General features: G+C 39.8%; 1 protein-coding gene across 1 annotated transcript in view; it reads left to right on the top strand.

Moving 5' to 3' along the window:
• Positions 1 to 18,639, top strand: part of LOC115126722 (multidrug resistance-associated protein 1-like) — a 125,165-nt gene that overhangs the window by 22,325 nt on the left and 84,201 nt on the right. Inside the window, exon 3 of the mRNA XM_065016811.1 lies at positions 11,658 to 11,783. Within this exon, the coding sequence (XP_064872883.1) occupies positions 11,658 to 11,783 (126 nt within the window). The remainder of the gene's footprint in view (positions 1 to 11,657; positions 11,784 to 18,639) is intronic.

The raw sequence follows: 18,639 nt of genomic DNA, 5'->3' as shown, positions 1-18,639 counted from the left end.
CCTATTTACCATCTGACAGAACATTACATCTATATCCTGCTACCATCTAACATAACATTACATCTATATCCTGTTACCATCTGACATATTACATCTATATCCTGCTACCATCTGACAGAACATTACATCTATATCCTGCTACCATCTGACAGAACATTACATCTATATCCTGCTATCATCTGACAGAACAGTACATCTATATCCTGCTACCATCTGACAGAACATTACATCTATATCCTGCTACTATCTAACAGAACATTACATCTATATCCTGCTACCATCTAACATATTACATCTATATCCTGCTACCATCTGACAGAACATTACATCTATATCCTGCTACCATCTGACATATTACATCTATATCTGCTACCATCTGACATATTACATCTATATCCTGCTACCATCTAACAGAACATCACATCTATATCCTGCTACCATCTGACATATTACATCTATATCCTGCTACCATCTGACATATTACATCTATATCCTGCTACCATCTAACATATTACATCTATATCCTGCTACCATCTGACAGAACATTACATCTATATCCTGCTACCATCTAACAGAACAGTACATCTATATCCTGCTACCATCTAACAGAACATTACATCTATATCCTGCTACCATCTAACAGAACATTACAGCTATATCCTGCTACCATCTAACAGAACATTACATCTATATCCTGTTACCATCTGACAGAACATTACATCTATATCCTGCTACCATCTGACAGAACATTACATCTATATCCTGCTACCATCTAACAGAACATTACATCTATATCCTGCTACCATCTAACAGAACATTACATCCATATCCTGTTACCATCTGACATATTACATCTATATCCTGCTACCATCTAACAGAACATTACATCTATATCCTGCTACCATCTAACAGAACATTACATCCATATCCTGTTACCATCTGACATATTACATCTATATCCTGCTACCATCTAACAGAACATTACATCTATATCCTGCTACCATCTGACAGAACATCACATCTATATCCTGCTACCATCTAACATATTACATCTATATCCTGCTACCATCTAACAGAACATTACATCTATATCCTGCTACCATCTGACATATTACATCTATATCCTGCTACCATCTGACATATTACATATATATCCTGTTACCATCTGACATATTATATCTATATGCTGTTACCATCTGACATATTACATCTATATCCTGTTACCATCTAACAGAACATTACATCTATATCCTGCTACCATCTAACATATTACATCTATATCCTGCTACCATCTAACAGAACATTACATCTATATCCTGCTACCATCTAACATATTACATCTATATCCTGCTACCATCTAACAGAACATTACATCTATATCCTGTTACCATCTGACATATTACATCTATATCCTGCTACCATCTGACAGAACATTACATCTATATCCTGCTACCATCTAACAGAACATTACATCTATATCCTGCTACCATCTAACATAACATTACATCTATATCCTGTTACCATCTGACATATTACATCTATATCCTGCTACCATCTGACAGAACATTACATCTATATCCTGCTACCCTCTAACAGAACATTACATCTATATCCTGCTACCATCTAACATAACATTACATCTATATCCTGCTACCATCTGACAGAACATTACATCTATATCCTGCTACCATCTAATAGAACATTACATCTATATCCTGCTACCATCTAACATAACATTACATCTATATCCTGTTACCATCTGACATATTACATCTATATCCTGTTACCATCTGACAGAACAGTACATCTATATCCTGCTACCATCTGACAGAACATTACATCTATATCCTGCTACCATCTAACATAACATTACATCTATATCCTGTTACCATCTGACATATTACATCTATATCCTGCTACCATCTGACAGAACATTACATCTATATCCTGCTACCATCTGACAGAACATTACATCTATATCCTGCTATCATCTGACAGAACAGTACATCTATATCCTGCTACCATCTGACAGAACATTACATCTATATCCTGCTACTATCTAACAGAACATTACATCTATATCCTGCTACCATCTAACATATTACATCTATATCCTGCTACCATCTGACATATTACATATATATCCTGTTACCATCTGACATATTACATATATATCCTGTTACCATCTGACATATTATATCTATATGCTGTTACCATCTGACATATTACATCTATATCCTGCTACCATCTAACATATTACATCTATATCCTGTTACCATCTGACATATTACATCTATATCCTGTTACCATCTGACATATTACATCTATATCCTGCTACCATCTAACATATTACATCTATATCCTGCTACCATCTAACAGAACATTACATCTATATCCTGTTACCAACTGACATAACATTACATCTATATCCTGCTACCATCTAACAGAACATTACATCTATATCCTGCTACCATCTAACAGAACATTACATCCATATCCTGTTACCATCTGACATATTACATCTATATCCTGCTACCATCTGACAGAACATTACATCTATATCCTGCTACCATCTGACAGAACATTACATCTATATCCTGCTACCATCTAACAGAACATTACATCTATATCCTGTTACCATCTGACATATTACATCTATATCCTGCTACCATCTAACAGAACATTACATCTATATCCTGCTATATCATCTGCTACCATCTAACAGAACATTACATCTATATCCTGTTACCATCTGACATATTACATCTATATCCTGCTACCATCTGACAGAACATTACATCTATATCCTGCTACCATCTAACAGAACATTACATCTATATCCTGCTACCATCTAACATAACATTACATCTATATCCTGTTACCATCTGACATATTACATCTATATCCTGCTACCATCTGACAGAACATTACATCTATATCCTGCTACCATCTAACAGAACATTACATCTATATCCTGCTACCATCTAACATAACATTACATCTATATCCTGCTACCATCTGACAGAACATTACATCTATATCCTGTTACCATCTAACATATTACATCTATATCCTGCTACCATCTAACAGAACATTACATCTATATCCTGCTACCATCTAACATAACATCTATATCCTGCTCTGACATCTAATCCTGCTACCATCTGACAGAACATTACATCTATATCCTATACCATCTAACAGAACATTACATCTATATCCTGACCATCTAACATAACATTACATCTATATCCTGCTACCATCTGACAGAACATTACATCTATATCCTGCTACCATCTGACAGAACATTACATCTATATCCTGCTACCATCTAACATAACATTACATCTATATCCTGTTACCATCTGACATATTACATCTATATCCTGCTACCATCTGACAGAACATTACATCTATATCCTGCTACCATCTGACAGAACATTACATCTATATCCTGCTATCATCTGACAGAACAGTACATCTATATCCTGCTACCATCTGACAGAACATTACATCTATATCCTGCTACTATCTAACAGAACATTACATCTATATCCTGCTACCATCTAACATATTACATCTATATCCTGCTACCATCTGACATATTACATATATATCCTGTTACCATCTGACATATTACATATATATCCTGTTACCATCTGACATATTATATCTATATGCTGTTACCATCTGACATATTACATCTATATCCTGCTACCATCTAACATATTACATCTATATCCTGTTACCATCTGACATATTACATCTATATCCTGTTACCATCTGACATATTACATCTATATCCTGCTACCATCTAACATATTACATCTATATCCTGCTACCATCTAACAGAACATTACATCTATATCCTGTTACCAACTGACATAACATTACATCTATATCCTGCTACCATCTAACAGAACATTACATCTATATCCTGCTACCATCTAACAGAACATTACATCTATATCCTGTTACCATCTGACATATTACATCTATATCCTGTTACCATCTGACAGAACAGTACATCTATATCCTGCTACCATCTGACAGAACATTACATCTATATCCTGCTACCATCTAACATAACATTACATCTATATCCTGTTACCATCTGACATATTACATCTATATCCTGCTACCATCTGACAGAACATTACATCTATATCCTGCTACCATCTGACAGAACATTACATCTATATCCTGCTATCATCTGACAGAACAGTACATCTATATCCTGCTACCATCTGACAGAACATTACATCTATATCCTGCTACTATCTAACAGAACATTACATCTATATCCTGCTACCATCTAACATATTACATCTATATCCTGCTACCATCTGACAGAACATTACATCTATATCCTGCTACCATCTGACATATTACATCTATATCCTGCTACCATCTGACATATTACATCTATATCCTGCTACCATCTAACAGAACATCACATCTATATCCTGCTACCATCTGACATATTACATCTATATCCTGCTACCATCTGACATATTACATCTATATCCTGCTACCATCTAACATATTACATCTATATCCTGCTACCATCTGACAGAACATTACATCTATATCCTGCTACCATCTAACAGAACAGTACATCTATATCCTGCTACCATCTAACAGAACATTACATCTATATCCTGCTACCATCTAACAGAACATTACAGCTATATCCTGCTACCATCTAACAGAACATTACATCTATATCCTGTTACCATCTGACAGAACATTACATCTATATCCTGCTACCATCTGACAGAACATTACATCTATATCCTGCTACCATCTAACAGAACATTACATCTATATCCTGCTACCATCTAACAGAACATTACATCCATATCCTGTTACCATCTGACATATTACATCTATATCCTGCTACCATCTAACAGAACATTACATCTATATCCTGCTACCATCTAACAGAACATTACATCCATATCCTGTTACCATCTGACATATTACATCTATATCCTGCTACCATCTAACAGAACATTACATCTATATCCTGCTACCATCTGACAGAACATCACATCTATATCCTGCTACCATCTAACATATTACATCTATATCCTGCTACCATCTAACAGAACATTACATCTATATCCTGCTACCATCTGACATATTACATCTATATCCTGCTACCATCTGACATATTACATATATATCCTGTTACCATCTGACATATTATATCTATATGCTGTTACCATCTGACATATTACATCTATATCCTGTTACCATCTAACAGAACATTACATCTATATCCTGCTACCATCTAACATATTACATCTATATCCTGCTACCATCTAACAGAACATTACATCTATATCCTGCTACCATCTAACATATTACATCTATATCCTGCTACCATCTAACAGAACATTACATCTATATCCTGTTACCATCTGACATATTACATCTATATCCTGCTACCATCTGACAGAACATTACATCTATATCCTGCTACCATCTAACAGAACATTACATCTATATCCTGCTACCATCTAACATAACATTACATCTATATCCTGTTACCATCTGACATATTACATCTATATCCTGCTACCATCTGACAGAACATTACATCTATATCCTGCTACCCTCTAACAGAACATTACATCTATATCCTGCTACCATCTAACATAACATTACATCTATATCCTGCTACCATCTGACAGAACATTACATCTATATCCTGCTACCATCTAACAGAACATTACATCTATATCCTGCTACCATCTAACATAACATTACATCTATATCCTGTTACCATCTGACATATTACATCTATATATCCTGTTACCATCTGACAGAACAGTACATCTATATCCTGCTACCATCTGACAGAACATTACATCTATATCCTGCTACCATCTAACATAACATTACATCTATATCCTGTTACCATCTGACATATTACATCTATATCCTGCTACCATCTGACAGAACATTACATCTATATCCTGCTACCATCTGACAGAACATTACATCTATATCCTGCTATCATCTGACAGAACAGTACATCTATATCCTGCTACCATCTGACAGAACATTACATCTATATCCTGCTACTATCTAACAGAACATTACATCTATATCCTGCTACCATCTAACATATTACATCTATATCCTGCTACCATCTGACATATTACATATATATCCTGTTACCATCTGACATATTACATATATATCCTGTTACCATCTGACATATTATATCTATATGCTGTTACCATCTGACATATTACATCTATATCCTGCTACCATCTAACATATTACATCTATATCCTGTTACCATCTGACATATTACATCTATATCCTGTTACCATCTGACATATTACATCTATATCCTGCTACCATCTAACATATTACATCTATATCCTGCTACCATCTAACAGAACATTACATCTATATCCTGTTACCAACTGACATAACATTACATCTATATCCTGCTACCATCTAACAGAACATTACATCTATATCCTGCTACCATCTAACAGAACATTACATCCATATCCTGTTACCATCTGACATATTACATCTATATCCTGCTACCATCTGACAGAACATTACATCTATATCCTGCTACCATCTGACAGAACATTACAGCTATATCCTGCTACCATCTAACATATTACATCTATATCCTGCTACCATCTAACAGAACATTACATCTATATCCTGCTACCATCTAACAGAACATTACATCTATATCCTGTTACCATCTGACATATTACATCTATATCCTGCTACCATCTAACAGAACATTACATCTATATCCTGCTACCATCTAACATATTACATCTATATCCTGCTACCATCTAACAGAACATTACATCTATATCCTGTTACCATCTGACATATTACATCTATATCCTGCTACCATCTGACAGAACATTACATCTATATCCTGCTACCATCTAACAGAACATTACATCTATATCCTGCTACCATCTAACATAACATTACATCTATATCCTGTTACCATCTGACATATTACATCTATATCCTGCTACCATCTGACAGAACATTACATCTATATCCTGCTACTATCTAACAGAACATTACATCTATATCCTGCTACCATCTAACATATTACATCTATATCCTGCTACCATCTGACATATTACATATATATCCTGTTACCATCTGACATATTACATATATATCCTGTTACCATCTGACATATTATATCTATATGCTGTTACCATCTGACATATTACATCTATATCCTGCTACCATCTAACATATTACATCTATATCCTGTTACCATCTGACATATTACATCTATATCCTGTTACCATCTGACATATTACATCTATATCCTGCTACCATCTAACATATTACATCTATATCCTGCTACCATCTAACAGAACATTACATCTATATCCTGTTACCAACTGACATAACATTACATCTATATCCTGCTACCATCTAACAGAACATTACATCTATATCCTGCTACCATCTGACAGAACATTACATCTATATCCTGCTACCATCTGACAGAACATTACATCTATATCCTGCTACCATCTAACATATTACAACTATATCCTGCTACCATCTAACAGAACATTACATCTATATCCTGCTACCATCTAACAGAACATTACATCTATATCCTGTTACCATCTGACATATTACATCTATATCCTGCTACCATCTAACAGAACATTACATCTATATCCTGCTACCATCTAACATATTACATCTATATCCTGCTACCATCTAACAGAACATTACATCTATATCCTGTTACCATCTGACATATTACATCTATATCCTGCTACCATCTGACAGAACATTACATCTATATCCTGCTACCATCTAACAGAACATTACATCTATATCCTGCTACCATCTAACATAACATTACATCTATATCCTGTTACCATCTGACATATTACATCTATATCCTGCTACCATCTGACAGAACATTACATCTATATCCTGCTACCATCTAACAGAACATTACATCTATATCCTGCTACCATCTAACATAACATTACATCTATATCCTGCTACCATCTGACAGAACATTACATCTATATCCTGCTACCATCTAACAGAACATTACATCTATATCCTGCTACCATCTAACAGAACATTACATCTATATCCTGCTACCATCTAACATAACATTACATCTATATCCTGTTACCATCTGACATATTACATCTATATCCTGCTACCATCTGACAGAACATTACATCTATATCCTGCTACCATCTAACAGAACATTACATCTATATCCTGCTACCATCTAACAGAACATTACATCTATATCCTGTTACCATCTAACAGAACATTACATCTATATCCTGCTACCATCTAACATAACATTACATCTATATCCTGTTACCATCTGACATATTACATCTATATCCTGCTACCATCTGACAGAACATTACATCTATATCTTGCTACCATCTAACAGAACATTACATCTATATCCTGCTACCATCTAACATAACATTACATCTATATCCTGCTACCATCTGACAGAACATTACATCTATATCCTGCTACCATCTAACAGAACATTACATCTATATCCTGCTACCATCTAACAGAACATTACATCCATATCCTGCTACCATCTAACAGAACATTACATCTATATCCTGCTACCATCTGACATATTACATCTATATCCTGTTACCATCTGACATATTACATCTATATCCTGTTACCATCTGACAGAACAGTACATCTATATCCTGCTACCATCTGACAGAACATTACATCTATATCCTGCTACCATCTAACATAACATTACATCTATATCCTGTTACCATCTGACATATTACATCTATATCCTGCTACCATCTGACAGAACATTACATCTATATCCTGCTACCATCTGACAGAACATTACATCTATATCCTGCTATCATCTGACAGAACAGTACATCTATATCCTGCTACCATCTGACAGAACATTACATCTATATCCTGCTACTATCTAACAGAACATTACATCTATATCCTGCTACCATCTAACATATTACATCTATATCCTGCTACCATCTGACATATTACATATATATCCTGTTACCATCTGACATATTACATATATATCCTGTTACCATCTGACATTTTATATCTATATGCTGTTACCATCTGACATATTACATCTATATCCTGCTACCATCTAACATATTACATCTATATCCTGTTACCATCTGACATATTACATCTATATCCTGTTACCATCTGACATATTACATCTATATCCTGCTACCATCTAACATATTACATCTATATCCTGCTACCATCTAACAGAACATTACATCTATATCCTGTTACCAACTGACATAACATTACATCTATATCCTGCTACCATCTAACAGAACATTACATCTATATCCTGCTACCATCTAACAGAACATTACATCTATATCCTGTTACCATCTGACATATTACATCTATATCCTGCTACCATCTGACAGAACATTACATCTATATCCTGCTACCATCTGACAGAACATTACATCTATATCCTGTTACCATCTAACATATTACATCTATATCCTGCTACCATCTAACAGAACATTACATCTATATCCTGCTACCATCTAACAGAACATTACATCTATATCCTGCTACCATCTGACATATTACATCTATATCCTGCTACCATCTAACAGAACATTACATCTATATCCTGCTACCATCTAACAGAACATTACATCTATATCCTGCTACCATCTAACAGAACATTACATCCATATCCTGCTACCATCTAACAGAACATTACATCTATATCCTGCTACCATCTGACATATTACATATATATCCTGTTACCATCTGACATATTACATCTATATCCTGCTACCATCTGACATATTACATCTATATCCTGCTACCATCTAACATATTACATCTATATCCTGCTACCATCTAACAGAACATTACATCTATATCCTGCTACCATCTAACAGAACATTACATCTATATCCTGTTACCATCTAACATATTTAATCTATATCCTAGTAACAACTGACAGAACATTACATCTATATCCTGCTACCATCTAACAGAACATCACATCTATATCCTGCTACCATCTAACAGAATATTACATCTATATCCTGCTACCATCTAACAGAACATTACATCTATATCCTGCTACCATCTGACAGAACATTACATCTATATCCTGTTACCATCTAACATATTACATCTATATCCTGCTACCATCTAACAGAACATTACATCTATATTCTGCTACCATCTGACATATTACATCTATATCCTGCTACCATCTGACAGAACATTACATCTATATCCTGCTACCATCTAACAGAACATTACATCTATATCCTGCTACCATCTAACATATTACATCTATATCCTGTTACCATCTGACATATTACATCTATATCCTGCTACCATCTAACAGAACATTACATCTATATCCTGCTACCATCTAACATATTACATCTATATCCTGCTACCATCTAACAGAACATTACATCTATATCCTGCTACCATCTGACAGAACATCACATCTATATCCTGCTACCATCTGACAGAACATTACATCTATATCCTGCTACCATCTGACATATTACATCTATATTCTGGTACCATCTGACATATTACATCTATATCCTGCTACCATCTAACAGAACATTACGTCTATATCCTGCTACCATCTAACAGAACATTACATCTATATCCTGCTACCATCTAACAGAACATTACATCTATATCCTGCTACCATCTGACAGAACATTACATCTATATCCTGCTACCATCTAACAGAACATTACATCTATATCCTGCTACCATCTAACATATTACATCTATATCCTGCTACCATCTAACAGAACAGTACATCTATATCCTGCTACCAACTGACAGAACATTACATCTATATCCTGCTACCATCTGACATATCACATCTATATCCTGCTACCATCTAACAGAACATCACATCTATATCCTGCTACCATCTGACATATCACATCTATATCCTGCTACCATCTAACATAACATCACATCTATATCCTGGTACCATCTGACAGAACATTACATCTATATCCTGGTAACATCTGACAGAACATTACATCTATATCCTGGTACCATCTGACATATTACATCTATATCCTGCTACCATCTGACATATTACATCTATATCCTGCTACCATCTGACATATTACATCTATATCCTGCTACCATCTAACAGAACATTACATCTATATCCTGTTACCATCTGACATATTACATCTATATCCTGTTACCATCTGACATATTACGTCTATATCCTGCTACCATCTGACATATTACGTCTATATCCTGCTACCATCTAACAGAACATAACATCTATATCCTGCTACCATCTAACCCCTGTCTTCTCTCTGTAGGTGTTGGGTCTGTGTTTAAACTAACCCCTGTCTCCTCTCTGTAGGTGTTGGGTCTGTGTTTAAACTAACTCCTGTCTCCTCTCTGTAGGTGTTGGGTCTGTGTTTAAACTAACTCCTGTCTCCTCTCTGTAGGTGTTGGGTCTGTGTTTAAACTAACTCCTGTCTCCTCTCTGTAGGTGCTGGGTCTGTGTTTAAACTAACTCCTGTTTCCTCTCTGTAGGTGTTGGGTCTGTGTTTAAACTAACTCCTGTCTCCTCTCTGTAGGTGCTGGGTCTGTGTTTGACATCCTTTGGCTTCCTAGAGGTGTTCTACGTGCTGGTGGAGAGGGGTGCAGAGATACACCAACACATGGTCTTCCTGCTTAGCCCCGTTATACGCAGCCTTACTATGGTAAGAAGAGGGAGGGAGGGAGGGGTGCAGAGATACACCAACACATGGTCTTCCTGCTTAGCCCCGTTATACACAGCCTTACTATGGTAAGAAAGAGGGGGAGGGTGCAGAGATACACCAACACATGGTCTTCCTGCTTAGCCCCGTTATACACAGCCTTACTATGGTAAGAAGAGGGGGAGGGGTGCAGAGATACACCAACACATGGTCTTCCTGCTTAGCCCCGTTATACACAGCCTTACTATGGTAAGAAGAGGGGGGAGGGGTGCAGAGATACACCAACACATGGTCTTCCTGCTTAGCCCCGTTATACACAGCCTTACTATGGTAAGAAGAGGGGGAGGGGTGCAGAGATACACCAACACATGGTCTTCCTGCTTAGCCCCGTTATACACAGCCTTACTATGGTAAGAAGAGGGAGGGAGGGAGGGTGCAGATACACACCAACACATGGTCTTCCTGCTTAGCCCCGTTATACGCAGCCTTACTATGGTAAGAAGAGGGAGGGGGAGGGGTGCAGATATACACCAACACATGGTCTTCCTGCTTAGCCCCGTTATACACAGCCTTACTATGGTAAGAAGAGGGAGGGGGAGGGGTGCAGAGATACACCAACACATGGTCTTCCTGCTTAGCCCCGTTATACACAGCCTTACTATGGTAAGAAGAGGGAGGGAGGGAGGGAGGGGGTGCAGAGATACACCAACACATGGTATTTCATGAGAGTGAGTGAAGAGAGAGAGAGATAAAGGTACGTATGTAGAGAGACAGAGAGAAGCAGGGAGTAGAGATGAAGGTAGTCAGGGAGAGAGAAGAGAGAGTGAGATAAAGTTATGTGGAGAGAGAAGAAGAGAGTGAGATAAAGTTATGCAGAGAGAAGAAGAGGGTGAGATAAAGTTATGTAGAGAGAAGAAGAGTGAGATAAAGTTATGTAGAGAGAAGAAGAGAGTGAGATAAAGTTATGTAGAGAGAGAAGAGAGAGAGATAAAGTTATGTAGAGAGAGAAGAGAGAGAGATAAAGTTATGTAGAGAGAAGAAGAGAGTGAGATAAAGTTATGTAGAGAGAAGAAGAGAGAGATAAAGTTATGTAGAGAGAGAAGAAGAGAGAGAAAGTTATGTAGAGAGAGAAGAAGAGAGAGAGATAAAGGTAGTCAGGGAGAGAGAAGAAGAGAGAGAGATAAAGTTATGTAGAGAGAGAAGAAGAGAGAGAGAGAGAGCTAGAAGGAGAGCTCCCCCAGAATAGCTTACCTACTGAACCCTGACACACATACTGAACTAGGACGACCCTGACAAACTGAACCCTGACACACATACTGAACTAGGACGACCCTGACAAACTGAACCCTGACACACATACTGAACTAGGACGACCTGACAAACTGAACCCTGACACACATACTGAACTAGGACTGACCCTGACAAACTGAACCCTGACACACATACTGAACTAGGACGACCTGACAAACTGAACCCTGACACACATACTGAACTAGGACGACCCTGACAAACTGAACCTGACACACATACTGAACTAGGACGACCCTGACAAACTGAACCCTGACACACATACTGAACTAGGACGACCCTGACAAACTGAACCCTGACACACATACTGAACTAGGACGACCCTGACAAACTGAACCCTGACACACATACTGAACTAGGACGACCCTGACAAACTGAACCCTGACACACATACTGAACTAGGACCACCTGACAAACTGAACCCTGACACACATACTGAACTAGGACGACCTGACAAACTGAACCCTGACACACATACTGAACTAGGACGACCCTGACAAACTGAACCCTGACACACATACTGAACTAGGACGACCCTGACAAACTGAACCCTGACACACATACTGAACTAGGACGACCCTGACAAACTGAACCCTGACACACATACTGAACTAGGACGACCCTGACAAACTGAACCCTGACACACATACTGAACTAGGACGACCCTGACAAACTGAACCCTGACACACATACTGAACTAGGACCACCCTGACAAACTGAACCCTGACACACATACTGAACTAGGACGACCCTGACAAACTGAACCCTGACACACATACTGAACTAGGACCACCCTGACAAACTGAACCCTGACACACATACTGAACTAGGACGACCCTGACAAACTGAACCCTGACACACATACTGAACTAGGACCACCCTGACAAACTGAACCCCTGACACACATACTGAACTAGGACGACCCTGACAAACTGAACCCTGACACACATACTGAACTAGGACGACCTGACAAACTGAACCCTGACACACATACTGAACTAGGACGACCCTGACAAACTGAACCCTGACACACATACTGAACTAGGACGACCCTGACAAACTGAACCCTGACACACATACTGAACTAGGACCACCCTGACAAACTGAACCCTGACACACATACTGAACTAGGACGACCCTGACAAACTGAACCCTGACACACATACTGAACTAGGACCACCCTGACAAACTGAACCCTGACACACATACTGAACTAGGACGACCCTGACAAACTGAACCCTGACACACATACTGAACTAGGACGACCCTGACAAACTGAACCCTGACACACATACTGAACTAGGACGACCCTGACAAACTGAACCCTGACACACATACTGAACTAGGACGACCCTGACAAACTGAACCCTGACACACATACTGAACTAGGACCACCCTGACAAACTGAACCCTGACACACATACTGAACTAGGACCACCCTGACAAACTGAACCCTGACACACATACTGAACTAGGACGACCCTGACAAACTGAACCCTGACACACATACTGAACTAGGACGACCCTGACAAACTGAACCCTGACACACATACTGAACTAGGACGACCTGACAAACTGAACCCTGACACACATACTGAACTAGGACGACCCTGACAAACTGAACCCTGACACACATACTGAACTAGGACCACCCTGACAAACTGAACCCTGACACACATACTGAACTAGGACCACCCTGACACACACACTGAACTAGGACGACCCTGACAAACTGAACCCCGAGCTGGAGCCAAGTGCGCCAGGGACAAGGTCCCATCAGTTAGGGAAACAGACAGATAACACAAACTGTGAATTATCCAAAGCTGTGGTTGGTGATGCAGACACCACAGTCTAACATGTTACAGTTCAGGAGCTTTATAAACACACACACACACACACACACACACACACACACACACACACACACACACACACACACACACACACACACACACACACACACACAGAGAGAGACAAGATACCAAACTGAGAGCTTTTTAAAACACAGGAACACAAGATACCTCACATAGATATTGTATGAAAGGCTGTGAAGTCATAGTAGCTAATGATATCAGTGCTGTTCAGCCTCATTAAAACCTCCTCCACCGTGATCCTCGTGTCTTGTCACCTGTGACCTTACCAGCGGGAGCGAACACATAAAGTAAGACCTAAAGAATACACAGTCCACCAAGTCTTCAGTTACACATCCTTTAGCAGACACTCAGCCAGCCAACAGACTGAGGGTTATAGCTAGACCTGCATTCATCCTTTAGTAGACACTCAGCCAGCCAACAGACTGAGGGTTATAGCTAGACCTGCATTCATCCTCTAGTAGACACTCAGCCAGCCAACAGACTGAGGGTTATAGCTAGACCTGCATTCATCCTTTATCAGACACTCAGCCAGCCAACAGACTGAGGGTTATAGCTAGACCTGCATTCATCCTTTAGTAGACACTCAGCCAGCCAACAGACTGAGGGTTATAGCTAGACCTGCATTCATCCTCTAGTAGACACTCAGCCAGCCTACAGACTGAGGGTTATAGCTAGACCTGCATTCATCCTTTAGTAGACACTCAGCCAGCCAACAGACTGAGGGTTATAGCTAGACCTGCATTCATCCTTTAGTAGACACTCAGCCAGCCAACAGACTGAGGGTTATAGCTAGACCTGCATTCATCCTTTAGTAGACACTCAGCCAGCCAACAGACTGAGGGTTATAGCTAGACCTGCATTCATCCTTTAGTAGACACTCAGCCAGCCAACAGACTGAGGGTTATAGCTAGACCTGCATTCATCCTTTAGTAGACACTCAGCCAGCCAACAGACTGAGGGTTATAGCTAGACCTGCATTCATCCTTTAGTAGACACTCAGCCAGCCAACAGACTGAGGGTTATAGCTAGACCTGCATTCATCCTTTAGTAGACACTCAGCCAGCCAACAGACTGAGGGTTATAGCTAGACCTGCATTCATCCTTTAGTAGACACTCAGCCAGCCAACAGACTGAGGGTTATAGCTAGACCTGCATTCATCCTTTAGTAGACACTCAGCCAGCCAACAGACTGAGGGTTATAGCTAGACCTGCATTCATCCTTTAGTAGACACTCAGCCAGCCAACAGACTGAGGGTTATAGCTAGACCTGCATTCATCCTTTAGTAGACACTCAGCCAGCCAACAGACTGAGGGTTATAGCTAGACCTGCATTCATCCTGAGGGCCAGCCAACAGACTGAGGGTTATAGCTAGACCTGCATTCATCCTTTAGTAGACACTCAGCCAGCCAACAGACTGAGGGTTATAGCTAGACCTGCATTCATCCTCTAGTAGACACTCAGCCAGCCAACAGACTGAGGGTTATAGCTAGACCTGCATTCATCCTTTAGTAGACACTCAGCCAGCCAACAGACTGAGGGTTATAGCTAGACCTGCATTCATCCTCTAGTAGACACTCAGCCAGCCAACAGACTGAGGGTTATAGCTAGACCTGCATTCATCCTTTAGTAGACACTCAGCCAGCCAACAGACTGAGGGTTATAGCTAGACCTGCATTCATCCTTTAGTAGACACTCAGCCAGCCAACAGACTGAGGGTTATAGCTAGACCTGCATTCATCCTTTAGTAGACACTCAGCCAGCCAACAGACTGAGGGTTATAGCTAGACCTGCATTCATCCTTTAGTAGACACTCAGCCAGCCAACAGACTGAGGGTTATAGCTAGACCTGCATTCATCCTTTAGTAGACACTCAGCCAGCCAACAGACTGAGGGTTATAGCTAGACCTGCATTCATCCTTTAGTAGACACTCAGCCAGCCAACAGACTGAGGGTTATAGCTAGACCTGCATTCATCCTTTAGTAGACACTCAGCCAGCCAACAGACTGAGGGTTATAGCTAGACCTGCATTCATCCTTTAGTAGACACTCAGCCAGCCAACAGACTGAGGGTTATAGCTAGACCTGCATTCATCCTTTAGTAGACACTCAGCCAGCCAACAGACTGAGGGTTATAGCTAGACCTGCATTCATCCTTTAGTAGACACTCAGCCAGCCAACAGACTGAGGGTTATAGCTAGACCTGCATTCATCCTTTAGTAGACACTCAGCCAGCCAACAGACTGAGGGTTATAGCTAGACCTGCATTCATCCTTTAGTAGACACTCAGCCAGCCAACAGACTGAGGGTTATAGCTAGACCTGCATTCATCCTTTAGTAGACACTCAGCCAGCCAACAGACTGAGGGTTATAGCTAGACCTGCATTCATCCTTTAGTAGACACTCAGCCAGCCAACAGACTGAGGGTTATAGCTAGACCTGCATTCATCCACTTGAGTAGACACTCAGCCAGCCAACAGACTGAGGGTTATAGCTAGACCTGCATTCATCAGAGACACTGCCAGGACTGAGGGTTATAGCTAGACCTGCATTCATCCTTTAGTAGACACTCAGCCAGCCAACAGACTGAGGGTTATAGCTAGACCTGCATTCATCCTTTAGTAGACACTCAGCCAGCCAACAGACTGAGGGTTATAGCTAGACCTGCATTCATCCTTTAGTAGACACTCAGCCAGCCAACAGACTGAGGGTTATAGCTAGACCTGCATTCATCCTTTAGTAGACACTCAGCCAGCCAACAGACTGAGGGTTATAGCTAGACCTGCATTCATCCTTTAGTAGACACTAGAGCCAACAGACTGAGGGTTAGCTAGACCTGCATTCATCCTCTAGTAGACACTCAGCCAGCCAACAGACTGAGGGTTATAGCTAGACCTGCATTCATCCTTTAGTAGACACTCAGCCAGCCAACAGACTGAGGGTTATAGCTAGACCTGCATTCATCCTTTAGTAGACACTCAGCCAGCCAACAGACTGAGGGTTATAGCTAGACCTGCATTCATCCTTTAGTAGACACTCAGCCAGCCAACAGACTGAGGGTTATAGCTAGACCTGCATTCATCCTTTAGTAGACACTCAGCCAGCCAACAGACTGAGGGTTATAGCTAGACCTGCATTCATCCTTTAGTAGACACTCAGCCAGCCAACAGACTGAGGGTTATAGCTAGACCTGCATTCATCCTTTAGTAGACACTCAGCCAGCCAACAGACTGAGGGTTATAGCTAGACCTGCATTCATCCTTTAGTAGACACTCAGCCAGCCAACAGACTGAGGGTTATAGCTAGACCTGCATTCATCCTTTAGTAGACACTCAGCCAGCCAACAGACTGAGGGTTATAGCTAGACCTGCATTCATCCTTTAGTAGACACTCAGCCAGCCAACAGACTGAGGGTTATAGCTAGACCCTGCATTCATCCTTTAGTAGACACTCAGCCAGCCAACAGACTGAGGGTTATAGCTAGACCTGCATTCATCCTTTAGTAGACACTCAGCCAGCCAACAGACTGAGGGTTATAGCTAGACCTGCATTCATCCTTTAGTAGACACTCAGCCAGCCAACAGACTGAGGGTTATAGCTAGACCTGCATTCATCCTTTAGTAGACACTCAGCCAGCCAACAGACTGAGGGTTATAGCTAGACCTGCATTCATCCTTTA

Source organism: Oncorhynchus nerka, unplaced genomic scaffold (genome assembly GCF_034236695.1).
Source record: "Oncorhynchus nerka isolate Pitt River unplaced genomic scaffold, Oner_Uvic_2.0 unplaced_scaffold_858, whole genome shotgun sequence".
NCBI lineage: Eukaryota > Metazoa > Chordata > Actinopteri > Salmoniformes > Salmonidae > Oncorhynchus > Oncorhynchus nerka.
This window is presented reverse-complemented; position numbering and strand designations above follow the sequence as displayed.